This window comes from Antechinus flavipes, chromosome 1, assembly GCF_016432865.1.
Source record: "Antechinus flavipes isolate AdamAnt ecotype Samford, QLD, Australia chromosome 1, AdamAnt_v2, whole genome shotgun sequence".
In the NCBI taxonomy this organism is placed as follows: Eukaryota; Metazoa; Chordata; class Mammalia; order Dasyuromorphia; family Dasyuridae; genus Antechinus; species Antechinus flavipes.
This window is the reverse complement of record NC_067398.1, coordinates 650,129,007-650,156,094: the sequence shown is the minus strand read 5'-3', so window position 1 is coordinate 650,156,094 and position 27,088 is coordinate 650,129,007. Positions and strand designations below refer to the sequence as shown.

The following is a 27,088-nucleotide window of genomic DNA, read 5'->3' as shown; positions in this document are numbered from 1 at the left end:
ACCCCGTTGGGGTTTTCTTGGCAAAGACAGGAGTGGTTTGCCATTTCTTTCTCCAGTTCATTTTGACAGATGTTACAGGGTTAAGTGCCTTGCCCAGGGCACACAGCTAGGAAGTATCTGAGGCTAGACTTGAACTCAGGTTATCCTGATTCCAGGCCCTACACTCTCACCACTGAGCCACCAGCTGCCTTCAAGTATGCCTGGAGGGGTTTAGAACTGGTTAAAATGGTCGGACCCAAAGAACCATGATTAATGGATTCATGGAAAAGGGGGAGTGGAAAGAAATGCCCAAGTTAATCTCTTCTTAGCTCTCTGCTATTCAACATTTTTTCCGATGAACTATCCTAGAAGCTGCAAATGTCAACAAAACGAGAATGTGCTTGTCACTTTTGCAGATGATGTGAAACTTAGAAGGATGATTAACATATAGGATGACGGGCTTGGATTCAAAGAGATCTTGATGGGCTATAGCCATGGGTTGAGTCTACGAAGATGAAGCTTGCTAGGTCTAAACTTAAGGTTAAAACAAACAAACAATCAATCAACATTAGCTAATTTCCTAAGTCCAAGGTAGGGGAGATGGTACAGATAAAAATTCTTGTAAAAAAAAGCTACCTGAAGGTATTTGTCAAATTATTATAATAAAAACAATAAGAACAACATCTAAAGGTTTTAGGGGACTGAAAGCTTCCTAAGAGTGAATAGAGTAATATAGAAACTTAAAAAGCCAATGAAATCTTAAATTGCTTTGAAAGGCACCAGAGAGTGGTATAGTGGATAAAGAGTTAGACTTAAAGTCAGGAAGATCTGAATTCTAATCCTGCTTAAGATATTTATTCACTATGTGTCCCTAGGCAAGGCACTTCTTCCAGCCTCAGTTTCCTTCTTCTGTAAAATGAGAATGAGAATAGGGTTGTTGTGAGGGACAAATAAGATGAATGTTTTGCTAAGCTTAAGGATCTATTTGATAGCTAATTAATAATTATGATAATAATAAATACTATAGTACTATTTTTATTGCTGATCATTGGACTGGTCAGACCATTGCTAAACTTCTGTTTTTAATTCTGGTCACTACATTTCAGGAAGGTTGTTGCTAAATTGGAAAATACTCATAAGAATCAGGGATATTTAGTTTGAAGAAGAGAAGACTTAGAGGAGACATGATAATTGTTCTCAATATTAGAAAGGATATCACCAGAAGAGAGATTAAACTTATTCTTCTTGGCCCAGGAAGGCAAAGCTAATATCAATTATGGAACTTGAAGAGAGAGGCAAATTTTTTTTATTTTCTGGGGGCAAGGGGGAATGTCTCCAGTGAAAACTGTCCCAAAGTTGAACGAAGGAGCGAATGAGTAAGTTTCCACCCTGAAGGTCTTTGAGCAGAGACAGACGACCACTCACTGGATATGTTGTGGATAGGATTGCTGTTTGGTTAGGGAGTGGCTTGAGTGATTTCAGAGGTCCCTCCTTACTCTATAACTCTGTGGTTCCAGGATTTGGTAATGAGTTGTGACACTACCAGGCAACTAACATGGAGACACTCGCCAGGGAAAACCAGGCATTTTGAACATTGAAGGCCAGGAAATTCTGAGTCAGAGGGAGGAGGTGGCTTGGGGCCATGTGGGCTAGAGGATCCTGTATTGTATGGCAATCAAAAGAAAAGACCCACCCTTTTCTCACAGTGGGTGGGAATTTTCAGAATTATTTTTGAAGATTCAAGTATCTTTTCTATGGTATGATATATATATATATAAAGTATATTTGGTTCTAGAAGAGTTTTGGAGAAAACAGTGATTGAGGGATAAGTCCTCTAGGAAGAGCAAGGAAAGAGGGGTTGAAGTCCCTGGGGTCGGAGTCTGCCCATCATCTCAGCTCTGTTGATCACTTGAGAATCCTAGTTATCTCCCAGTTAGGAAACTGGTAAAAGAGGGAAAGTCAAATAAATGGTTTGTTAAGGGATTGAGAGCTTAGCAATTACGAAGGCTTTATGGTTCCATGTGAGAACAAATCCCAAAGTGATCCTAGATTGGAGATAGAAGCTCTGACTGAGTGCAAATGCCACTTTAGGTGTTTGCTAGTTGAGCAAGTTATCTGACTTGTTTGCTTCAATTTCCTCATCTGGAAAAATAAAGGTTTGGAGTATTTGTCCTCTGAAACATTCCTGTTCTAAATCTATGATGGTGAGACCTAGAATTTATGATCCTAAAGGTTAAAGACCTCAAACAAGGGAAGCAGCAGTCTTAGCAAATGACTGGGATGAGAGGTGAACCCCAGGGTGAGAGAATGAAGGAACACATGGGAAGATAAGCAGATTCAGCTCAGGGCTTCTTGACTACTCCTGCCTTGCCAGCAGTTGCAAAAGGGAAGAGGCTATGACTAGATGGCTTGATGGTCATGCACAAATTCTTTTATTTCAGCTAGCCTCTGAGGAAGGGCAGTAGGTGCTTGGAGCTTGCCTCTCTTGTGCCTTTTCCATTACTCGGTCTTGGGAAGGCTCTGCTGCATCCTGTTTTGGTGCTGGAGCCTGTTGGGGCTGCTGAGAGAAGCAGACTCTAACCAAGAGCTTCAGAAGTGCCCAGGCTCTTCCTGACTCTTCTTGAGTGTCAGAGGATACTTTCCTAAGCTAGGACCTGCCAAGGTCGCAGGATGGCCACTGCAGCCTGCCTGAGCCCTGCTCCTTGGAGATCTTCCCCTTGGAGGCCTTCCATAAGGACTGCAAATAACAGGAGCCAGTGCCCTTAGACTAGAACATTTCTGTCATCTCTTGGGACTGCAAGATGACACCTTTAACTGATTGGGGATGTTCTTTTTGTTCTGCCATTATGGTGCAATGTAATTAATGTAAGGCATCAAGCCACCTTGGGAAGGGATAGGAGGGACCGTGGAAGCCTGGAATCCCAGCACTTCAGAGTATTGGGAAAGATCAGCAGGGTTACAAAAAAGAGCAAGGTACTCCTCAGAGGAGATCAGGAAGCTTTAGGGCACCCTGGAGAGTCTAGATGGAGAGAATGGAGGAGGAGAAACTGGACAAGTTTGAGGAAGAGGTGGCAGCCCCTGCTGGACCACAGGCATGATAGAGAGGAGGCAGCTTGGTGGCTGGTACTGCACCATTCTCTGAAGGCAGAGGGCCTGGCAGTGATGGAGATAAGAACTCTGAAACAGCACAGATGCTGCTGTCATGGAAGCTGAAGGCCACAATGGTGGTGATGATAAGGGGAGATTCACAGTGCAGGCAGAGCGTTGAGCTAAGCTTTAGAGACTGTATGTGGACATGGTGGCAAGAATGATGGATATGGACTGGGGTTTACCCCCTGAATTCTTATCCTGACTGGAGCAGGACCATGATTAAAACAGCATTGTGCTGTTTTAAGGGGCTAGGAAATTCAATCTACCTGTGTTGTCCACTGCCTCAGGGTGGTGCTGACTAGCCCACTGAACCAGAGCCACATCCTGGCCCCACATCCTCAGCCAGACCAAAAGGCGAGCCTGGCACTGCTGCCCTGTACCCAGGTATCTCCTTGGGCCTCCTGTCCACATATACTCTGGCTGATCATAGTGATTTCAGGTCACTGTAGTCAGATGAACTATGTGTTAGGGCATTAACAGAAATGGCAAACCTGAGTACCCTGTCAATGTTTCTTTGATAGATTATAGAGAATGGAAGGAGTGTCATAGAGTTGAAGGAAGGCAAATATCTCCAAAAAAGGGAAGAAAACCAAGTCTGAAAACTAAAGAGCAAAGAGCATACCTTTGATTTCTGGCAAAATTCTGGAATGTGTCATGAAGAGGTAGTTAAAGTTGATTACAAAGAGCCAGCATGACTTCATCAAGAACAAGTTATGTCAGACTTGGAGAGATTTAGTAGACTATGGATCAGGGGAATGCTACAGATTTATATCTAGACTTTGTAAAGCCTTTGACAAAGTCTCTCCTATGATTCTCATGGAAAAGAGAGAGAGATGAACTAGATATTACAATTAAATGGATTCGGAACTGGTAGAATGACTATTTCAAAGAGAAGTCATGAATGCTTTGATATCATCCGAGAAGGAGGTCTCTGCTAATGTCCCAGGGATCTGTGCTTAGCCCTGTGATCGCTGATATCTTAATCACTGATTCATACAGAGATAAAAATAACAAGTATTTAAAGTTTTCAGAAAACTCAAAGCTAAGAGGATTCCCAAATATAACAGAATCAGAATTCAAAAAGAACTTGACACTATTTTGGGCCAAATTTTGTAAGCTAAAACATAATAAAGATAAATGTAAAGTATCACACTTAGATTCAAAAAATCAACTTCAGAGTATAAAATGAGAAAGGGCTTGGCTAGATAAGGGTTTGAAAATAGAGCTCGGGATCTTAGTGGATTGTAAACTCAATATGAGTCAACAATGTGATAAGGAGTCTAAAATGATAATGGGTTCTTGGGCAGCATCAAGAAAGGTAGAGCATCCAGGACTAAGGAGATAATAGTCCTGCCAGATTTTTAAGCCTACATGTGGGGTGCTGTATTTGGTTCTGGATCCATTCACAGGATGACAGCACTGGATTATAGGAATGGAAGGACCCTCAGAAGTCAGATAATCCAATCCCATCATTTTATAAATGATGAAAGAGAGTCTCAAAGAGGTTAAGAGCTATAACTAGTAAGTAGCGCAGGAAGAACATTGAAAAACTGAATAATATTCAAAGGAGGGGAGTTAGGATAATAAAGGCCATGCTGGCCAGGAGATAGTGCCATATAAGGATCAGTTACATAAAGTAGGGATGTTTGGCCTGCTCAAGAGAAGCTGTAGGGCAGGGAGCGGAGAAGGATGCAAAGGTGGAGAAATTAGCTTGGCCCTAGAGGGAAGAACTCAGCAGCAATGGGTGGGGTAATGGGAAAGGAAAAAGCACATTTAGATCTAATGTCAAAAACAGTTTCTTAAGAATTAGAGCTATTCATATATTTTAACATGTTTGACATATGTTGAATTGCTTGCCATCTAGGGGAGGGGATAGGGGGAAGGAGGAGAGAATCTGAAGCACAAAGCTCTACAAGGGTCAACGTGTTCAAATTATCCATGCATATGTTTTGAAAAAAAAAGCTTTATAAAAAAAAAGGAAAATATTTTCCTCATTTCCTCTAAGCTATAAAATACTTATAATTACAGAGAAAAATAACAAAGTTTTTTTAAAGCAAAAAAAAAAAAAAGAATTAGAGCTATTTCAAAGCAGGATGGGATGCCTTTGGAAACACTGAACTTCCTCCTCACTAGAAATCTTCAAGCAGAGGTTGAATGGTCACTTGGTGGTTATTTCTGATGTAGAAGGGATTCTTGGTCACATATGTGGTTGGGCCCCATAGTTGAGCAGGGACAGGAGTGGGGAGAAATTCTAATAAAAGCTTACTCTTGACTTATTAAGGCAAGTAAGAAGATATAACAAAGTTGCCTGGACTATTTACGTCTGAGCTTTCTCTCTCCTACCTCCTCCTACCATCCTCCTTTTGCCTTGGTCATACCCATAACTCCCTCCAACTCCCACTCCCTGAAGGTTCTGCTCACTGGAGGCAAGGACACTGTCAATGAACTCTTGGTGGGTGATTCGTCCATCCTGGTCACGGTCAATGGCACGGAACACATCCAGGAGGCGAGACTTTCTGTGGCTGATCCACTGCAAATATCGTTTCCGCCATCCGCCAAAATCAAAGTGTGCAAAGGCTGCTTGCTAGGAAAAGGGAGGGAGCCATCAGTGTAACTCTCTAAACAATGGGATAGTGACCTTCTCCATGCTCTCCACCCACCCATCTCCCACAATATCCAGACCCAAGTCCTTGAGTTGCCAAAAATGATTATATTTACCATGAAAAATCTACATCAGTGCTCTCAAATCCCATGTTCCAGCATTTCATGCCATAATTAGAATTCCAAGTCCCAGCAAGCACTGGTCAGGTCCATCCCCTGTGATTATGTATAATACTAACATTCCCTGGGATTTAAAGGTCCTGCACTTTGAAACTGATAGCTTCCATTCATTTCCATGCACCCCTCTCTCTCTCCTTCATACATCTGCTCTGCCTTAGACTATTTCCCTCCTCCTTTCTATCTACGCTGGCTGTTCTGGTTCCCATATCTCCAGTCCAGCTTTTTTTCACCCCCTTCCTGGAAGTCTCCGATTGCTTCTCAGTCAAGTCTTGGCAGAAAGGAGTTTCTGATAAAACCCTTGTTTCTCAGGGCTGGTCATATATTCACTGTGTCAATGAGGCTCTATAGTTCAAGGTAACCTCAGAAGAATCTACAAAATTTAGGAAGAATTTTAAGCTGGAAAATGAGGGAAGAGGTAAGAAAGCCCATCTATAGAAAGATAGGACAAGGAGATAAAAGGGGTTTCCAAAGAGAGAGGAAAGAATAAGGATGAACATGTTCATCCCAACCTAGTGGACAGACAGACAGACTGCTCTTTATAGAAATGGCCAATAGAGAGAGAAAAGAAGATGACCATGAGAGACCATGAAAATAAGCCATCCATGAGTGAGCCACAGATGGATTAACCAGAATACCCCAGGAGACCCAAGGCTGGTAATAAGGCTTTAGCCAATGTCTACAGGGATACATGTGTAATGGTGAACAGGATGGTTTAGGGAGTATAAAATGTCCCATAAATTTGGCCAGATTAATGAATAGTGATAAATAGGGTAATAATGGAAGCCATAGGGCTTGAGGGTGAGATTGGCCAGGATGGTGAGTGGCAGGAAATCAGATAGTCATGGGCACCAAAATCCAGGGAGAAGTTCAGTGGGATAGATGAGTGGTCCAAAGGAACTGTGAAAAAGTTGCTTGAGTTGTTTTTCCTTAAAAAATCAGCTGATTTAGCTCACTGGCAGTAAGCTAAGCAGACTTCAGAGCCAAGGAGCTGGGGGAGGTTTGCCCAGGATAATGATAGAAGTGCGCTTCAGTGTGCCATGAGGATGTTCAGCCAGAACAATAAGTGACATTGAGACAAATGGTACTAGGATCCAAGAGTCTAAGAGAAGTTTTGGCTGGGAGAGAGGTCCACTGATTGAGAATGAGAAAGATTTCTCCAAAATGTCATTCTCAGTGGAAGGAAGCAGCAGTCACACCACCAGCAGGCTGGAAATCAGCAGGGTTAGGGGCTTAAGCTCCCAAAGCTCTACCCTCAGGTGGAGAGCAACTGTTTGGGGCAGCAACGTATCCCCTGGGACACAAGGAGAAGGGTGTCTTTGGGAGAACTTTGAGACACATAAAGACAAGCTCCCTGCTGAGAGACAAGTTCCCGTGATAAACAAGCTGAGCCTGGAGGGTTCCAGATTGGAACTATCACTTAGGAAGTTAAAGCCCTTCCCAGTCTGAGATTGGGGAGGTGTTTTTGTCTTAATCTTCATGTCCAATGAACTTCCCATGATATACGATTTCTGAATCCCTATATTCTACTTTCCAAGGTAGAGAAACTCTAAAAAAAATTCTTGTGACCTAGAGGGAACAGAGGGAGAAAAGAAAAGAGAGATTGGCTCTAATAGCAATGAGGCCCAAATATGATGGAGGGGTCAGTGGAAGGATGGGGAAGGGAATTAAGGATGACAGGTGGCTGAGTCTGAGGAGCCAGGAGTCTCAGGGAGAAAAGTAGTTCAATGCTTTGAGCTAGGTCTTAGTCATCAAGAGAGACTTAGACAGTCATGAAAGGGAAGCCTTAGGGCCAAAGAACTGGAATCTCTTGGAAGCACTCAGATCAGCACGATACAAATTGGAACTTTTCCCTTTCAGAAGATAGGGAGTGAGTTCCTAGTTACTAGAGGTCTTCAAACAGAACTTAGATAATTATTTCTTGAAAATGCTGAGGAGGTGATTTCCAGTAAATACATATTAAACTAGAAACTCTCTGAGACCCTTCTAATTCTTAAAATTCTGGGTTCTTATAATCCTCAGCCCCCAAAACAGAGTTGAGGTAGGGGGTGGGGATGATGTTCTGCCTCTGAGGGAGTTGCTCTAGGAGAGGGAAGTTAATCAAAGTGAATAGAGAGATGAACTTGGAGACAAAAAAATCTGAGTTCATGATGCAAAGTGAGATGGGCAGAACCAGGAAAACACTGTACACAGTAACAGTAACATTGTGTGAAGATCAACTATGAATGACTCAGCTCTTCTCAGTAACATTGTGACCCAGGACAATTACAAAAGATGATGGAAAATGCTATCCACATTCAGATAGAGAACTGATGGACTCTACACATCAAAGCATACTTATTTCATTTTATTCTCTTTTGGTCTGTTTCTTCTTTCACAACTATGATTAATATGGAAATTTGTTTTACATGATTGAACATATATAAGCTATATCAAATTGCTTATCATCTTAGGAAGAGGGGAGGGAAGAAAAACTTGGAATTTAACATTTTGCAAAAATGGATGCTAAAAATTACCTTTTCATATAATTGGGGGGGGGGAATATTATTTAAAAACAAAACAAAACAAAATAAGAAGACCTGAGTTTAGATCCTGCCTTAGATATTTACCTAGCTGCATGAAAAGTCACTTAACCTTCCTTGACCTCAGTTTCATCATTTGTAAAATAGAGACAATAATAACACCAACCAAGGATTTTTGAGTGTGTATCAAACTAAATAATATATGTAAAGTACATTGCAAACCTTAGAGCCTTATATAAAAGATACTTATTATTATTGTTGTTGTTAATTCAACTCTAAACAATAGTTATCCATTCCAAGAAGTAAAGCAGAGATGTAGAGAAAACAGAATAGAGTGAGGTTGGGAAGTACACAAATTAGGAGCCAAAGCTGCAAGACCTAACTCCTCAAACTGACCCAGCCACACAAGAGGCACCTTGGAATCTGGTTGTGGGCAAAGACATCCAGAGAGGACCTTGAAGAAGAAAAGAGAACAGAAAGAAGAAAGTATTGATGATTTCTTAAGCTCAGAGCCTATTGATTACTTCTGTTCTGCCAATGAGGTGAAAGCTAGAAATGGAATTTAAACAGAGGAAAGCTCAAATAGATGTTGTGCTTCCAGGCTGGAAGTTTGCTTCAGTCAGTGTCAAATGGGAAGGTTTCATGGATGATGGGAGATTTTGGTCCTTGATAGAGGTTAGGATAAGAGGTAGAAAGATGAGAAAGTGACCGAGCTAGACCCCCTTTAACTGGATGGTGAATGGATGAGAAAAAGACAGAGAGAGATAGCTAGAGAGAGAGAAAAGCAGAGACAGAAAAACACAGAGAGACAGAGAAAGACACATTAAAAGACAGAGACAGAGAGAGGAGAGAAAAAGAGAGAGAGAGAGAGAGAGGAAAAGAGAGAAAGGAAAGGAGGGGGGGGAGAGAAACAGCAAGACAGAGACAGGGAGAGAGGGGGAAGGAGGTAGGGAAAGACAGACAGATATAGTGAGACGAGACAGCAAGAGAGGGAGAAGAGAGAGACAGACAGACAGACAGAGAAACAGTGAGACAGCAAGAGAGAGGGGGGAGGGGGAAAAAGAGAGACAGAGAGACACATAGAGAGAAGTGGACCTGGAGCCACAGGTCTCCATGGGGGTAAAAGAGGTCTCTGCTCTTTGGGGTTAGTGCAGAATAAGCAGAGGCTTTGGGGAGAATTCCTAGGGCCCTGGACCAGGGGTGCAGATGGCGAGGAGATGCCAGCAAGGCCCTGCTGAGGGCTGACACCCAGAGAAGAGCCAGGAAAACAGGTTCCGGGAGGGGTAGAACATCCCATCTGGTCTGGCAGCAGAGTTGCTTCAGTGTCCCTGAAGCTAAGGAGATGGAAGGCAATCTGTAGGTGGGGAAGTATACGGGTCTGCTGTTCCACATGCGGTGTGTAAGCCTGGGAGGGGCCCTTGTGTGAGCATTTCCCAGGTACAAGGCTGGGTGTTCTGGCAAATGCACATCTCTCCTGGCATCAGGGGAGCCAGACTAATTGGTGGGAGGGAGCACTGGTTCCTGAAGTCAGAGGGAGGAGCTGAGAGGAGCTCTGACCTCCAAAGAGAAAAAGGAGGAGAGTGGATAAAGATGCAGGCCCATGGGGAGACCAGCAAAAGGAGGTCTCCGCCGCCCTACAGCTGAAGAAAGCAACAGAAACACAGCCAGAGAACAACAGATCAGAAAAAGATTTCTAGGGGCTGGGACCAGATGATTCTTGTTCTGAGAGTGCTGTGTGTCACTTTGCTGGCTACTAAAGACTTTTACTAACCACTAAAGACCTTTCAGAAGTCCAACCTCTCTCTAGCAATATACCTAAAGAAAGAAAAGAAGGATTGTGGATCAGGATGGCCATGAACTTGATGGAAAAGTTTAGACAAGAACAGATCCCAGTAGCTGAGACAAGACTAAAAATTATAAACAAAAAAAAAAATGGTAGAGAAAAGCCTAAGAGCTTTTCCCCAAGTTCTGGTTGGGGTTGGCTGGGTACCATAGTCATTATCTTCTCCCATCCTCCACCTCTCCCTTCCCCACATACATCCTGAGGCTCAGTGAGCTCTCTCACCTCCTCCAGGTTCTGTGTAGCAGCCTGCAGCCGGTACTGTCGGTCCAGGGCCCTGAGCCACAGATGCTGCCAGCGCTGAAGAAGCTGGGCACCCAGGAGATTCTGAGGCTGCAGCTCCAGAAGTGGCACCAGGGGAACTGGTGGGGGCTTCCCTATACCTTTCTTTCCTGGGGAGAGATGAAGGGGGAAGATAGAGGAATCCCAGGGCAAGGGGATAGAGTGAATTCTCAGCCTGCTTTTGCTGACACAGAGGAGAAGGTAGAAAGAGTATAAGAAGTCCTCAGACTAGAGAAGGTTCCCTGGGGATCTGCTTCCTACCCATCCTGTGGGCTCTGTCCATGGGAGCCCTGAATTGGAGAGGGCCTTGGCTATGGGCAAGTCAGAGGGAGGGTGGACTGCAGGCTGTTAGTGCCTCAGTGGTGTGAGAGGTGACCCAGGGAGTCAGCAGGGGGATGATCCTTACTTGGTGGGGGCTGCGGAGGTGTCTGGGGTGGTGGCTCCAGCCTCCTTTTGCAACTTTTCATGGCCATCTCCACCTCTTGCTGCTTCCTACTCAATTCTTCAGTGAATTCCTGTACACATGTGGGAGGGGACCCAGGAGAAGTCATAAGTCATCCCCTTCTGGAGAGAGATGATCCAGGTGGGGATGGAGGAAGCCTCAGTCTCTGGGACACATCCCACAGAAGCCTATCTGGGGAAAAGGAGGCTATTCCAGGACCCAGACTGAGTCCCTAAAAGGATCCTCACCATGTGCTGAGCTGATAGATCTGCCAACATCTGGATGTCCTCAGGCAGGGGTTCCTGGTCTCGAAGGCTTAATGCCTCTTCAGCTGAGGCGATCCAGTCCAGCAGGCGGGCCAGCTCCTCCCGTTCAGCCGCCATGGTGGCAAGTTGGTCAGCCACCCGCTGGCCTTGTTGCTGTGCCCAGCCCAGGACCTACACTCAGGGGCAATGGGAGGGACCAGGGTCAAAAAGGAGAGGGCTAAGAGACTATGGTGTAGTGGGCAGGAGCATCAGTTAAGCTCTGAAGTGGGCTAAGCTGGGAATTGGCAAGCATCAGAAGGTGTTGGCCTTCAAGTCAACCTGGGGAGAAAGGTATCACTTTGGGCCTCTCCAAAGTAGGGAGAAATCTACATATGAGGATCCTCTCTAAAAGAATATCCTATGAAATTACTTTTTAAAAAAAATTTGGATAATTATTTTAATATAAATGGTTTTCTTTGTAATACCATGTATTTTGTTTTATGTACTGAAAGTCATGATTCTAAGAAGGGGCCCATAAACTTCACCAGGATGACTGCCAAAGAGGTCCAGGATTCAAACAAAATGTTGAGGCCATCCTAGGTTTTCCCTCATAAGTTTGGAAGGGGAAAGGCTTGTAATAAGAGAACTAGCTTTGTGTACTCAGGGAGTTTGTCAAACTTGACTCATGAGCTACCAGGTCTTTTTTCATACAAAATGTTGTCTAGCGCTACCTCCCCCATTCTATACTTGCAACTGGGAAAAGGGAATGGAAATGGAAATCCTGCTTGTATTTTGTCATTTTTTTTCCTTTCAAGAAGAAGACAGGGGAAATATTAGGAACCTAGAGTTAAAGAATCACAGACTCTCTGAGTTGGAAGGGACCTCAGAGAGTCTCTCGTCCAACCAGTATCTGACCAAGGGGTCAGGTGAGGGACTATGGGGAATGTAATTAACTTGAGGCATTTGGAGATAAATCTGATGGGTTCAGAGTAAGGAAGTGAGTGGAGAGGGTTCATAATATAGAAGTGAGTTATTTAGGGTTGGACTCTGCTCCATTACTGTCTATGTCTGTATATCTCTTGCATGTCCCATCAATATGGGACAAATGTGACAAGACCAAAATGGAGGAGTCGTGAGGACAGGAGGAGAGCTGTAAGGTTTTTAGGGTTCTGTGTTTAAGACTGAAGGGTAGAGAGTTGTGAGATTCAAGGGTCAGGGTGAGAGTTCATGGTGCAGTTTTGAGTTCTGTGGGTTGAAAGATGAGGGAGGACCTGGGAAGGGTTTGTGCACACTCACTTCATGGAAGCGGTTGGTGATGTTGCTGAGGCAGGAGCGGACTGGGATGATCCCATCGGGGTGGCAGCTGCTCAGAATCTCTTCTCCCAGGGATGTGATGCAGTCCAGCTCCAGCTGCTGGCACTGCAGACTCTGCAACAGCTCCTGTAAGCCCATCCCAGGCCAGCCCATAGCCCATCAGGTTGGCCTGGAGGCCCTTCTTGCCAAGGGGTTAAGGATGGGAATGGGGGAGAATGAGTGGAGAAATGGATTAGGGAATGAGCTGAAGATGAAACAGAGCATGCAGTCGGGCCTAGAGATGGGGTTGGGGTAGAGAGAGATATTTGGATTGGGGGGAGGATTAGACTGAAGATGCAGGGGAGTTGAGGAAGACAGAGTTGGTGACCAGGATGGGGCTAGGAGTGGGAATGGGGGTAACCGTGGCAAGGGATGGTTCTGGATTGGGGACAAGGGATGAAGCTGGGCTCTGACCTGGAGCTGCTTCTGATAATCCTCAGCAGCTCCCTCCTCCTCTGGGAAAGGCCCCAGTTTGAGAATTTTTTCAGCCTCAGACAGATGTTTTAGGAAATCCTGAATCAACTTGTGAAACTCCTCAGCCTGAGAATCAGGAGCAGGTGTGAGGGGGAATGTTAAGGGCTCTCAGGCTCTCCAGCCCTTAAACCCCCCCCCCCCCCTTTCATCTCCTTGATCATAAAGTCCAGGGCTCTTCACATTCTCACACCTACCCCCAACCCAAGATGCCTCAGTTACCCAAGTCCCACAGGGGGTCCTAGAGAAGAAGCGGGAGCCCGAGCCCACGTCCCTTTCCCAGCCCCTGCTCTCTGAGGGTTCTGCCCCGACCTGGCGCAAGGCTTCCTCAAGCCTCGCCTGGCGGGCCAGGGAGAGGTGACACACGAGCTCCCATCGCTGCCCCAGTTCTTCCATCTGGCGATGTAGCCACTGGGAGTCAGCGCTGCTGCTGGCCTGGGTCAGCTCCCGGATGGAGCGCCGCAGGAGGCGGACACAGCCCGCCCTTCGGCCCAGCTCCTTCTGGAACACCTAGGAGAGGGGGAGGGGGAGAAAGGTGTGCTGTGTGCGGGCTAAATGATGCTCATTTGGAAGGCGGCTAAAGACACGGAGCCGCCCGATCCATCATCCGGAGGCTGGAAAGTACAGCCAGTGACTGCCCAGGAACGCGGGCAGAGAGCATCCTGAGACCCCGCCCCTGGCATCAAGGAGTTATCTGATTGGATGGGCTTGGAGAATGAGCCAATGAGGGCAACGCAGAACATCTCGGGGGGCCAATCCCACATGGCCACCGAAGGAGTTGGGAGTTTGGGTGGAGTGCTTATTCCATTCTTTTCTAGAGCTGAGAAGCAACTGATGGCCAAGGCATAGGGTTCTTGGCCTGAGAAAATCCCCTTTGAGCTGGGGAACTGGAGCTATCTGGAATAGGGAATTTAAGGACCTGTAGATTCTGGGTACCTTTGCCCACCCGTTATCATTAAATAATGATACTCTTTCTAAATCTGCACCTTATCTTTCTCCTTAAATAGGGAAAGAGAGAATCAGCCTCCTGTCTTTGAATCTAGTGTTTTTTACATGATATTGTGGTGTTCAGTCATATCCGATTCTTCATGACCCTGTTTGGGGTTTTCTTGATTTGTCATTTCCTCCTCAAGCCTATTTTACAGATGAGGAAACTGAGGCAAACTGGGTTAAGCAACTATCTCGGTGAAACACAGCTAAGTGTCTGAGTCTGGCTCACCCAGGCCCACCTAGCTGCCCTTCTTTATATTACACCAAGGTCATACAATCAGACAGGAAGGCTGACCTTGTGCTGGTCCAGAAGACGGTTGACCAGATCACGATCCCCTGCCACAGGTCCCTCCTCTGCCAGCTGGGGCTCAGCCTGGTACAGCCAATCCATGAGTGCAGGGAGGGCATCCGCAAAGCGGCCTGAGAACAGCAGGGCCTCTTCCAGGGCATGTTGTCTGCAGAGAGGGAAGAAGTTGGCACAGTGCCAGACGCATAGTAGGAGCTTCAAAAATGCTTAGGGTCGAATGAGGACTTAGTACCTGCCACATAGTAGGCACTTTGGAAATGCTTAGGGAGTTATTGGGGGCTGAATGTCTGCCACATAATAGGCATTTTGGAAATGCTTAGGGACTTATTGGGGGCTGAGTGTCTGCCACATAATAGGCATTTTGGAAATGCTTAGGGGATTAATAGGGGCTGAGTGCCTGCCACACAATAGGCACTTTGGAAATGCTTAGGAATTAAATGGTACAGAAAAGAGAGGAAGGAGAAAAAGAAGAAAAAAGTGATGAGGTACCATTTAAGGACTCATATTCGTACACACCTAGTTGGAGAATTAGGAAGAGTCTGACATAAAACTAAAAGCCTTGGGGGAATGAGTTGGGTTTTTATCAGTCATCAAGTGAAGAGAGACGTTTCAGAAAAGGAAAGTAGATTTGGGAAGCAAATACCTGGTTACGAAAATGGGATCAGAGAACCAGATTTCAATTTCTGATACCGTTTCTGTAACTTGTTCTCTTTCTTTTTCTGAATAATTCCCTAGAAAAGTACCCTGCTTATGAGGCAATACAAGCCAAGCAATATTTTTTAAAAAATCATTTTGGTCCCTGGATTTGGGGATCATTTTTTCTTTATTGATGACTATTTTTAGTGTAGTATTATTGATAGTTAAAAACTTCTGCTTTTTCAACTTTGTTTATACATAAGAGGGGAAATGATGGATTTAAGGAGTCAAAGAGCAATTTTATGACCTCCTCAATTTGCTGAGATCATGGACACGAGCCTTTGCTTACAGGAATCAAAGGGTGCCCATGAAGACCTGTCATACACATTAGTACCCTGTTTAGAGAACAAAGATATGCCCGATTGGTTTTCAGTGACTATGACTCTTCTGCAATGACTTGCTAGTTGAGACTAGGAAAGATGGCTTCATAATTTTTCTTTTCAAAGGAAAATAAATCCACATATATTCTAAGTTATAATTGTTAAATTTATCCTCCAAATATCCTTTGTTAAGTTACTCAATTTTGCCTGAAGGAAATGTGATCTTTCTTATTTTACTAATATGACTTCTATTCTAACCTTAACATTCAAAAAAAATCAAAAATGATAATAGTGATAACTAGGAGGCATATGATGCTTCCAAGTTTTCAATTTTTCATTTTACACAATTTATTATTTTTCAATTTCCTTTGAAAGCATCATTCTGGAATCTTCCTCCTCCTTATTCTATCTTCTTTGTTCTTTTACTTTTTTTTGTCTTCTTTTAAAAAAAATTCTATGTTTTCTATAATTTCCCCTTACCTCCATCACACCCATTTGTGTTATTCAGTTGCCAATGAAACACTGGAGTGGTTGTTGTGGTTCTGTTTTCTCCCTATGGTGATTACTCAGAGATCTTAACAAGCTATAATTACTAACTTTAATGCCAATCTCAGTTTCCCTGGTACTGAATTCTCCTGCTACCTCTTATCTATCTGATTGGACTGCTCTTTTTGTCTCCTTTTCAGATATCTCATTCAATTTCCCATCTCCTAAGCATAAATGTTCCCTAAGCTCTGTTCTGGATCTTCTTTCTTCTCTTTACATTTTCTTTTCTCTCTTGTTGATCTCATCTTCCATGGATTCATGCATTATTCTCTACGCAGATGACATCCAAATCTATAGTGAAACATCCTCCTCCTCTTGATTTGTAGCATTTTCACTGGCTTTCTTCCCAAGCCTAGAATAATCTCCCTCATTTCTAACTTCCCTAGCTTTTTTTCAAAACCCAGCTAAAAATTCTGCTATCTGCAAGACTTTCCCCATGCTCCCAAAATGTTTGTGCCTTCCATCTTGGATTATCTCCAATTTATCCAATGTTTGCATTATTTACACATAGTTGTTTACATATTCCCTCCCCTGTTCGGATCTAAATTATTTGAGAGTAGAGACAGTTTGTTTGTTTTTCCTTTCTTTTTATCTCTGGTGCTCAGCACAGTGCCTAGAACATAAACTAAATAAATTTTAGTTGACTTTCTGACGATTGCATAGCCAACCACAATCTCTATCTTGAATTCCAGTGTCATACCAAATGTTTACTGAATGTTTTGGATGTTCCCTCAGTATCTAAAATTCATTCCAGATCTACCTCCTCCCCACCAACCCCAACTCTCTGCTCCTCTAAACTTCCTTATTTCTGCAGTGTCCTGTCATTCTTCTCATGATCTCCCCTCCCCCAAAGTTGTCTTTGACTATGCTCTGCCATTTCTGATCAAACTTTCCTATATATCCCTTTCTCTCTACCAACATCATCACCTCACCTAGTTCAGGGCCCTCATTACCAAAGAGGTAATGTCTGGATTATTATAATAGTCTAATTAAACCTCTTTGCTTCTAGCCTCTCCCTTCTCAAATTCATCTTTGATAATATTACCAAAATATTCTTCCTAGGGAACCAGTCTGACCACATTATTCTTCTAATTTTTTTTTCTTCTGTGGCTCCCTATTGCCTCCAGGATGTAATACAAACCCTGTCTGTGTGAAGTTTCTGCAGTCTGGCTGGCTCTTACTTCAAAGACCTTTAAAGCTTTTTTTTCACATTATTTCCCCTTTACATTCACTACATTCCAATCAACCCTGATTACACCTAGTCCTTAAACTTGATATTCCACTCTCCTTCTGTGCATTCATACAAGTCCTTCCCCATGCCTGGAATGTACTACCTCTTCATCTCTATCTCTCAAAATTCTTCTCTTCCCTTAAAGTCCCATTCAATAAGACTTCCTTGATGTAAATTGTAAAGGTACCTTATATTAGATTCCCCTTGTGTACATGTATCTATCTTCCTCATCTCAATTAAAAGTAAGCCACTTGAAGACAATGAAAGAAAGGTCAAATATTGACTTTGGAAGCCAATCAAATCTGGGGGGGGAATCGTTTTTTTTTAAGGAATAAGCATGTTTGTAGGCCCTAAGGAGGAGTCAGTGGTTTGGAAAAGCTAGAGATGGGAAAGAGAGAAGGAATTATTGTTGAAATAAGCTGTTGGAGAAGATCTAAAACAATGAATTGGAGGGCACAATTAGTGGGATTTACAATGCCAAGGAGAGGAGCCATCTCTGGAGGTAAGGAGGAGCAGGGAGGTGAAGACTGGGAATAAGAGAGGATGTGCAACAGATGGCCTTGATTTTCTCTATTGAGAAATGAAATAAAGGTACCACATTATGGAATACAGGAGAAAAGATGAGAGGGGTTGAAACAGTCATATAAGGAATGTGATAAAATTACTCTAGGAGGAATAAAAGGATTTCTGTGTAGCAATTTTGCCCAACTGAGATTAGATCACATGAATTTGTATTTTTGTCCTCCCTGATACTGGCCCATTCAATAAACCACTCCCATCATCAATTATTCCCCCATTAGTAATAATTATTACGGAAACTACAGTGGAATGGCAGCACCTTTCCAATTCTCTACTTACCGGTGCTGTAACATTCCAGTGTCCGGACACTGGGCAGATAGAAAACAAAAAAGACCAGAAGCTGCATTGATAATCAGGATGCAATTTTTAGAAGCAAGAGTTAACCCTACTGATACCTATCTTAGATAACATCTAGAATGCTGTGTCCAGATCCGGACTCCACAATTTAAGTGAGATAAAGTGATCCAGAGAAGGGTGATGAGCATGATAAATGGTTTGGTCCATTGAGGGTCAGCTGATTTCTATGCATCAATTTCTGTGTAGTAAGATTAGATCACATGTATTTCTAGTGGACCCAGTTGGCATTGTTATATTACTTCCTTCAGCATGGGAATGTAAAACAAAAAATATGTAAATGGTGAAAGTGATTTAGAATTTGTGACACGTGAATGACAGTCAGAAGGACAAAGATGAGGAAATGGAGGAATAACCTGAACTAGTTAACTAGGGGGTCACTGGCAAAATAGAGAGGGATAGAAGGACTGCAGGTTTTGATGCATAAAAAGAGTAAGCTTAGGAAGAATAAGGCCAAAGGAAAGTTTGAAGGACTTATGGTTCTGAACAGAGAAATAAAGCTCATGATCACTGTATTGACATAGATAAGGATGATGGTTAAAGATCTAAGGCAAGATCAAAGGTGTCCCCATAGTGGGCTGGAATGGTACAAAGATATAGGTCATAAAACTTGTGGAGGCTGATGAGCTTCCAGGAAGCCAGGGTGTTTAAAGAGACATCCTCAAAATGGGCATAAAGACTCATAATGGATCTATGTCATCTTGGAGGGAGGTTTCAGGGATCTGCCCTTGACCCTATTCTGTCCAACATTTAATCAATGACTTAATGTTATGATTCTCAAATTTGCCAAAGACATAAATAAAGCTGGGAGGGAAAGAAGTGTCAGAATTCTAAAAGGCAGGCCAAATCTGATAAGGAAATGAACTTTTGAAATATTTCAAAGGCCTATGATATAATCATAGTGTGGGTTAGGAATGTTATAGAGGGAATTCTTGTTCAGGAATGGATTAGAATAGGGGCAGCTAGGTGGCACAGTGGACAGAGTGCCAACCCTGAAGTCAGGAAGACCTGAGTTCAAATCTGGTCTCAGACACTTAATGCTTCCTAGCTGTGTGACCCTGGGCAAGTCACTTAACCCCAAATGTTTCAGGGGAAAAAAAATAGAATTATTTAGTGAATCAACTACAAAGTATAGACAAGGAAATAGCTCCTGAAAAGATAATTTGGGTGTCTTAGTGGACTGCAGTCTCTGTATGAGTCAGCACCGTGATGTTCATGGCCATAGGAAAGGCTCAGTGCTACTTGACCAGCCCCAGCCCCTGTGAAGGCTTCTTCCTGGTGTCCACCCAGGGATGGGGACCCACGGGCGCTGGTGTGGAGCCTCTAGCTGTTCCTCTTGGGCTCTGCCCCAACAGTGCTTCCCTCTGACTCTCACCAGTCAATTCACATGAATGAACACAACAGCTCAACTCTGCTTTCACCCAAGCCTTTCTCCTCCCTGATACTTGCCCATGTCATCACTGTACCCACGACCAATTCTTCCCCCGGTGGTGATCAGTAATGGAGAGGGAATTTCCTCTACAATGGGATGGCAGCATCAGTCTGGTCCCCTAACACTAGAGGATCAGGGAAGGAAAAAGATCTAAGACTTCATTCCTAATCAGGCTACATGAAGACAAGCGAGAAATAGTCCTGCTGACCAGCCAGACAATGTCCAGGATGCTGCGTCCAGATGCGGACGCCACAATTTAGGGAGGCGGATTGGTTCAGAGAAGGCTGACTAGGATGATGGATGGCCTGAAGGCCAGCCCACTCCCTGAGAATCAGCTGAAGGAAATGGGGATGTTTTGGAGAAGATCAGTCTTCAAGGATGGAAGAAAAGGGATTAAGGTAGACTTGGTCTTGGTCCCAGAAGGCAGAATTCGGGGTAAGGGGTGGAAAATGCAGAGATTTAGTGTCATGAGCAGAAAGTCTCCAACAGTGAGAGCTGTGCCCAAGTGGAATCAGCTGCTTTGGAAGATAGAGGGTCGTCTCTCACTGGAGGTCTTCAAGCAGAGAGGCTGGAGGACCATGTGTTAGAGACAGGTGGGGCTGTTTAAGGAGAGACTGGATTAATTCCTCTCTGGAGCTCCTTCTATAAGCAGGACAGGGGAGGCTATGGTGGACGCCAATGGGATAAAGGGCTGAGAAAAGGACACAAGGTGGACCTGGCCTAGGGAAAGGGACACATCCATAAAGTGGGAGAATAGAGAGAAGGCTGGGAGGGATAGAAAGGGGCACTGACCTGTCTAGAGCAAGGCTGCAGATACCCTCCCATCGGCCCCGGAGCTCAGCCAGCAGCAAGTCAAGGGGTGCAGCATCATCTGGGAACAGAGCCCCTTCTCGGAGTGCTCTGCCCCCCCGCAGCGTGGCCTCAAACACTGGCCGCTTGCCCCGAAGCTCTCGCTGGAATTCCTGCAGAGGAGGCAGCCTTGGTATTACCAGCCTTTTCCCTCTCTTCTTCTCCCCCTTCTCCCACCCAGTCCTTTAAATCTTTTCATCCAGTCCCAATTCCTCCCTGTCAGTCGTGAGCCCTATCTCATGGAAGTTCCTTGAAAGAACATGAGTCTCTGGATCACTGAAGCTCCCCCGAGCTCCTGAGGGAGTGAGAAGTTGAGAGCTGGCTGAGGGACTCTGTGCCTTCCTCCTAGCCCAGGTAGGCTGCCCACGACAGCATCTGGGCCTGAGCACTAACCTGGCCCTCTCTTTCCTGAGCACAAAGGGCTGAGTCAAACTGAATGACTAATGACTATGAATGGTTAAGAATGTGTCAGGGATATTCCCATGATAACAAGTACTTTTATTGATAAAAAATACTTTTTCATTCATTCCATTCATTTATCCATTTAGAATTCAGGAGGACAGAAGCTCCAAATTCTCAGAAGGATATAGCCAAGGCAGCTAGAAACCTGGAAAAAACCTCTTAGAATCTCATTTTCCCCACCAGACTGTGAACTCCCTGAGGGAAGAGAATGAGCTTCTGCTTCCTGTCTTGCTCACAGAACATCTAACACTTAGGCTGCATGGTTTGGAAGTGGGGAGAACTGGAAAGAAAGTGTGAATACTGGACTGGCCCCGCTGAACCATGGCATAAACCCAGAACAAATCCTTAAAATTTGTAGTTTGTGTTCTGGCTTTTGTTTCTGTCCCATGAAGAGAGAGACAAACAGAAAGACAGATGGGGAAGGAGCTGCGATTAATGTGCTTTAATCACTTGGTTTGTCTGAAACTTGGTTTGTGATTCGCTGTGAGCAGCAGTGAAGGCAGTGATGTGGATGTTCATGGGGCTGTTGATGGAGACATTTGCAAATATGAGAATGTGGCATTCAGAGGAATGATGCTGCTGACAGACATAAAGATTATTTTAATCACAAAGATCAAGGTGACAGTCCTGAAGGTGATGAAGGTGACCAAGGTGACAGAGACATTATGACAGTCATGGAGATGATGGTTAGTGTAAGTCATGGTGCGGGTGACAGGCAGGATGAGACAATGTGACAGTCATGAAGATGGTAGTGACAGGGATGATGCGAGCATTCCAGAGAGTGACGAGTCATGAATAATGAGGATGACTGTGACAAAGATGAGGGGAACAATCATAGAGATGATGACAAGGATGATTATATACCTTGGATATTTTTTCTAGATCTGTGATTTCATCCATGTAGGGAACTTAGGGAGAGTAAGCTCCCTCAATCAATGAATAGATGCAATTATTATATGTTTTCCTGGGGTACTTAAAAGATTGAGTGACTTGCCCAGATTCACACAGTGAATATGTGGAAGGACTTGAATCCAGGTCTTCCTAATGCCAAGGCTAGTTTTGTATTTGCCACAAAATCCTCTTAAATTCACATTAAAGAGATGTTGGTTAAATAAAACTGATTTGGAGTGAAATGAATGGAGACAAGGTGACGTTTATTGTGATCTGATGTTGGAATAGGGGCAAGCCCAAGGGATGTCCTGTCCCAGTCATAGAGAGGGCTCTGGAAAAGCATGTGGTAGCCAAGGGTAGCCACACAGGAGGAAGCAGCACAGGTATGCGCTCAGACGGAGGAATGATTAAAAAGGCTAACTTCTTAGCAGCCACAGGGACAGCCTCCTTCCACAATGCTTCCACCTGGAAAGAAAGTAGCAATAGGGGCCTGTCCTCCATTCTCTTTTTCCCATTCAGATCTCTGGTACAATTTGAGATGGGGTATTCAGCAGCATGAAGATGGGAAGAAATAGGAGGGGAAGAAGGAAAGAAAGAAAAAAGGGAGGGAGGGAGGAAGGAAGAAAAGAAGGTAAGCAAGAAGGAAAGAAAGCAGGAAGGAAGGAAAGCAGAAAGAAAGGAAGACAGGAAAGAAGGAAAGAAGGAAGGACGTGAGAGAGGGAGGAAGGAAGAAAAGTAAGAGAGAGAGAAGGAAGGAAGGAAGGAGGGAGGGAAGGAGGGAATGAATGTAGGAAGGAAAAGAGGAAGGGAGAGAGGAAGGAGGGAAGGAAAGAAAGCAAGCGGGAAGGAAAGAAAGAAGTAAGGGAGGGAAGGAAGGAAAGAAGGAAAGAAAGCAAGAGGGAAGAAAGAAGGAAGGAAGGAAGGAATGAAGGAAGGCGGAAATGTAAGAGTAGGTGGTATCTTGAGCCTAACTCCTGACCTGGAACTCAGGGCAAGGATAGTCAGAGCTCCTTTACAACCATCTAGCTCAGTGGTTCTCAAAGTCTGGTCCAGAGCAGCCTGGGAATCTCTGAAATCCTTTCAGAGAGTTTACAAATTCATAATTAGTTTTTATTTTTAATGTGATCAATATCTATAACTATAACCCACATAAACAAAAACTCTTTGGACAGATCCTCAATCATTTTTAATAGGATAAAGATATTGAGAACAAAAGTTTGAGGACCACTGATCTAGCTCATCCCTCCAAGCCTGGGAAGAAATGGACTTGGGGGCAGACCCGAGTGTCCATAAAGGTAGGGGATTGGGGGTTCAATGGCACAAGGAAGCACAGAATCCCATGCTGATGGGGATCAAAGGCGCTCCAAGCCCTGGTTTCTCTCCTACCTTGTGTTGACTAAGCTGTTCCTTGATCTCCTCCTGGCTCAGGGCCATGTCTCCGGGCAGCATCAGTGAGGGCTCCACCTCATCTAGCCAGTCAAGGAGCAATTGCCGGGACTCTGTAAACTGGGGCATGAAGTTGGGGCCAGAAAAATAAATAGGGGGCAGGGAATGGGAGAAAAGTCCAAGTTTAGAGAAGGAGAAAAGCAAAAAGGAAAAGGGAAAGAGGAAGGGGCTGGAAGTCGGGAAGGCCGCTCCTTCCTCCCTGGGCCCTGGCTCCATCCCCTTCCCTGCACATCCCCCAGCCCCCCAGTCCTGCCCCCAAAGTGGCACCTGCTTGGCCCTTCGCCGAGCCTCCTCCAGAGCTGAGCCTCGGTCCCCTATTCTCTGGATGGCCCGGCCCAGCCGCTCCTGGGTACTCAGCACCAGGCTCTGGATGAGAGCACAGTCTTGCTCTGGGCTGAAGCCCCTCAGCCTTCCAGCCACCACCTCCAAGGCGCCCAGCTTCTCCCCTTGCACTGCCACCTCCTGGGCCAGCACCTAGGAGAGCCGGGGGTCATTTGGGGCCCTGCCCAGAGAGGACTGGGAAGGAGAAGGGCTAGAGAAGCCGGGGCCCAGGCCGAGCCGCCTGTCCCACCTCCCCCACCGTTACCGCCCACAGACCTTGTGTTCCTGCAGCTGGGCCAGGACTGTGTCCAGAACAAGGCTGGGGGGCGGCAGGGAACCCAGGTGCTCCTCCACGCGCGTGCCCCAGCGCAGGAGTGCCTGCAGTCGCTGGTGGAACTCGGTGGTGAGCGCCAGGCCTTCTGAGAGCCACACCTGCAGGGATGAGCCCCCTGTTCTACCTGCCCGATCCCCACCAGGCTCCCCCTCAACCAGCTGTCCCTGCACCCCGTTCCTCACAGACCTTGCGCTCCTGGGCCCGGGCTGCCACGCGCTCCCAAGTCTGCTCCAGCAGCCGGAGGCTGTGCTCGGTGCCCACGGGTCGAGGCGGAGGCCGGGGCCCCGACAGTGGTGGCGGGGGGAGCAGCCTCCCTAGGCGCTGTCTCAGGCCCTCGTACTCGGGCTGCTTCTGTTCCAGCTCCCGGCACAGCTCCTGGGATGTGTGATGGTGTAAGGAAAGGTTGTTGGGGGGAGCTTGGGGGGGGCCTGAGTGTGAGGATGGATAACCATGGTCAGGGGATAAGAAGCAGGGATATAGGATTAAATCACCGTAAACCCTTTCTCTCTGAGCTGGTTTCCTCATCTGTATAAAGTTCTTGGATCAATTCATCCAAGAAATGATCCCCAAGCTTAACCAATTCAGGAAACAGTTTGTGAGCATCCTGATGAGATGGTCTCTGCTTTATTAGTCCTATGGGTCAGTGGGTTACAATCTGTCCTTCCACCTTTGGTCTATTGAAGTCAGTCTTGAAGCCATTCATTTCCCTGAGGAACTCCAACGGGGGGAGCTCAAAGTTATCTTAAAGATCGGTCCCTAATGGGGTGAAGAATCCCACACCATCAGCCAGCAGGCTTTCTGACTGGCTAAGAATGACCTTGGAATTACAGAATGCACAAATGAATTTTAGTTTGTGGGCCCATGTGGATAAACTCCTCAATGGTCTTAAAGGTGCTCTCAACCACCTAATCACCTGCCCGTGTGCCAGGCCCTGTGCTAGATGCTGAGGACACAAAGACAAAAAACTAATAATCCTTGCCCTCAGGAAGCTTACATTCTATCAAAATTAGCAAACAGGCCCCTGAAGTGGGGAGTGTGCAGACACAAGAGGGGAAAAGGGAAATACTGCTCTCACTCCCCCAACTAATAATAATAACAGACATTTGTGTAATGCTGAAAGTTTTCAAAATGTTTTATGCACAGTACTGGCTCACGCCAAGCCCAGGAGGCAAATGCTTTTTGATCTTTTTTGGCAAGTATATTGTCCCCATTTTACAGCTGGAGAAACTGATGCTCAGAGAGGATGCCCCAGGGAACCCCACTAATAAGGGAGGAGGCATCTGAATCAGCCACCCATTGAGAGTGACAGAGATGAAGAGAGGAGGAGGTAATTAGGGATTAGGTGTGCCAGGTCTCTGAGTCCGAAAACCAAGCAGGCTCCAAATCTGGAAGGCTGAGAGAGAGATAAAAAGTAAGAGCTCTGGGGCCAAAGACAATGGTCCTCTGGCTCTGCTCCAAGATGGAACTGGAGCACCTAGAAAATGGCCTGGTTCGGGAGGCCAGAGGCCCAGGGAAGGTGGGAAAGGAGAGTCCATTTTTAGGCCAGGCGGCCCCCAATCCTACCAGGTGCCGAGCCAGCCTCTCTTGAGGTGGGTCTGGGGGCCCCCAGGAAGGTTTGATGAGAACAAGTCCCAAGTCCACCTGCTCCAGCCACTGAAGCAATTCTGCCATCCCCAGCTCAACATCCTGCAACTGGAGGAGAGAGAAGAGTCAGGCAGGGAGGGACCTGGGAAAGCCTGTCCCCACTGCCCCTTTTCCCGCGGCCACTAGATTGAGTCTCAGAACAGAAGGAAGACCAGGATTACGATGGGCACAAGGGAAGGGGAAGAGAGGCCAGTGGGGAAGGCTAGGGAGGGGTCGGGGTGGGAGCAGAGGGGAAGGGGCTGAGACTCAGCCAGGGGAGAAGTCTAGGGGGCAGAACTGTAGGATAGCCAGGCTAGAAGGGCCGAGATTCGTTTTGTTTTACCCCTCCAGAGTGGAAAAGGGACTTGTCCAAAAAGGCAGAGCCAGGGCCAGGGCTGTCCGTCATCCACGCTGCCTCGGGCCCCAGGGGCCGTGGATTTGGGGTGAAACAAGAGTTTTGAGACTGACCTGGGCCCGGCTATTCTCCAGCTGCAGCTGCCGGCTCCGACTCTCTCCCTGAACGGCCTCCCAGCGCTGGTCCAGAGTCTGAAGTGCCGCCCGCAGTCCTGCCTCAGCCTCCCCGAGCCCTGCCTGCAGCAGCCCCTGAGCTGCCTCGCTCACCGACTGCACGGTCTGTGCCCTGGACAGCACGTCATTCTGCAGCACCTGCGGGGAGGCACCGGATGGCCGGGGGTCCCAGGCTGGGCCAGCCCCTCTCCCTCTCTGGGGCCGGATCCTCCTCGACAGGGGGACTGTGCTCAGTTCCGGCTCCCGGGGCTCCTACCTGGAGCTTGGCCAGCTCGATCTCACAGCTGGGCAGGTCCAGGCTGACCACCGCCGGGGCTCCCTGAAGCTGCTCCGCCGTGTGGCCCAGCCACTGTACCAGCTCTTCCAGCTGCGGCTGCAGCTGGCCCAGGCCCAGCAGCGCGGCTTCCAGTTGTTGCTGTGAGGAAGAAGGCAAGGAAGGAAAAACGCAAGGCTCCTTCCTGACACAAGGTCCTGCCCCATCCCTCCCTTGCCCCCAGGGACCCCCGATCTCCCCAAAGCTAAGAGCGCAGCCAGAACCTCCAGGTCCTTCACCCTCTGGGTACCTGGCCACACGTGGTCCTTTGCTTTCTGACCTGCTGTCTCTTGTGGACAAAGTGGGCACAGAGTGTGGAGGGTCTCACCCATTCCCCACGTGTCCCGGGCCCAGCTCTTCCCCTCTGGGTCAGGACCCGGCTCCCCTCCCTCTCCTCTCCTACTGTTGCCTTCTCCCCTCCAGCTCGGCCCGGCCCTCGGGCTGAAATGAGCCCACTCTCCCCCTGATGGCTCATCCTGCGGCTCCCGGCCACTGCTCCTTGGTTCCAAGCTGTCATGGGTGATTCCGGCCTCTCGCTGCGGCCTCTGGGTCCCGTGGCTGATCCACCTCTTGCCGTCCCTCTGTGCCCCTTTTTCTCTCCTCTCTAATTTCTCCCCTTCCTTCACTGACACTAACCATTCTATACTAAGGAGCACAGAGCTGTCTTTACCTGTACCAGGCTTGCCGGGGTAAGACCTTAGTGAGAGCTGCACGTGAGCACATCCATGCGTTTTAAAGGCCCAGGGAGGGAGTTGAAGCATCGGGACTAAGGCAGACGTAGGGACAGGCCCAGGTGTGCAGGTG

At 46.3% G+C, this 27,088-nt stretch overlaps 1 protein-coding gene across 1 annotated transcript in view; it reads right to left on the bottom strand.

Annotated features, from left to right (window-relative positions):
- LOC127544632 (microtubule-actin cross-linking factor 1, isoforms 6/7-like) overlaps positions 1-27,088 on the bottom strand; it is a 103,078-nt gene that overhangs the window by 16,810 nt on the left and 59,180 nt on the right. Inside the window, exons 20-35 of the mRNA XM_051971373.1 lie at positions 26,228-26,386; positions 25,912-26,109; positions 25,384-25,512; positions 24,007-24,195; positions 23,763-23,918; positions 23,433-23,639; positions 23,106-23,225; positions 20,310-20,479; positions 14,348-14,507; positions 13,375-13,572; positions 13,006-13,131; positions 12,535-12,678; positions 11,242-11,430; positions 10,958-11,066; positions 10,495-10,661; positions 5,551-5,713 (exon numbers count right to left, since the gene is read on the bottom strand). Coding sequence (XP_051827333.1) covers positions 5,551-5,713; positions 10,495-10,661; positions 10,958-11,066; positions 11,242-11,430; positions 12,535-12,678; positions 13,006-13,131; positions 13,375-13,572; positions 14,348-14,507; positions 20,310-20,479; positions 23,106-23,225; positions 23,433-23,639; positions 23,763-23,918; positions 24,007-24,195; positions 25,384-25,512; positions 25,912-26,109; positions 26,228-26,386 — 2,584 coding nt within the window. The remainder of the gene's footprint in view (positions 1-5,550; positions 5,714-10,494; positions 10,662-10,957; positions 11,067-11,241; positions 11,431-12,534; positions 12,679-13,005; positions 13,132-13,374; positions 13,573-14,347; positions 14,508-20,309; positions 20,480-23,105; positions 23,226-23,432; positions 23,640-23,762; positions 23,919-24,006; positions 24,196-25,383; positions 25,513-25,911; positions 26,110-26,227; positions 26,387-27,088) is intronic.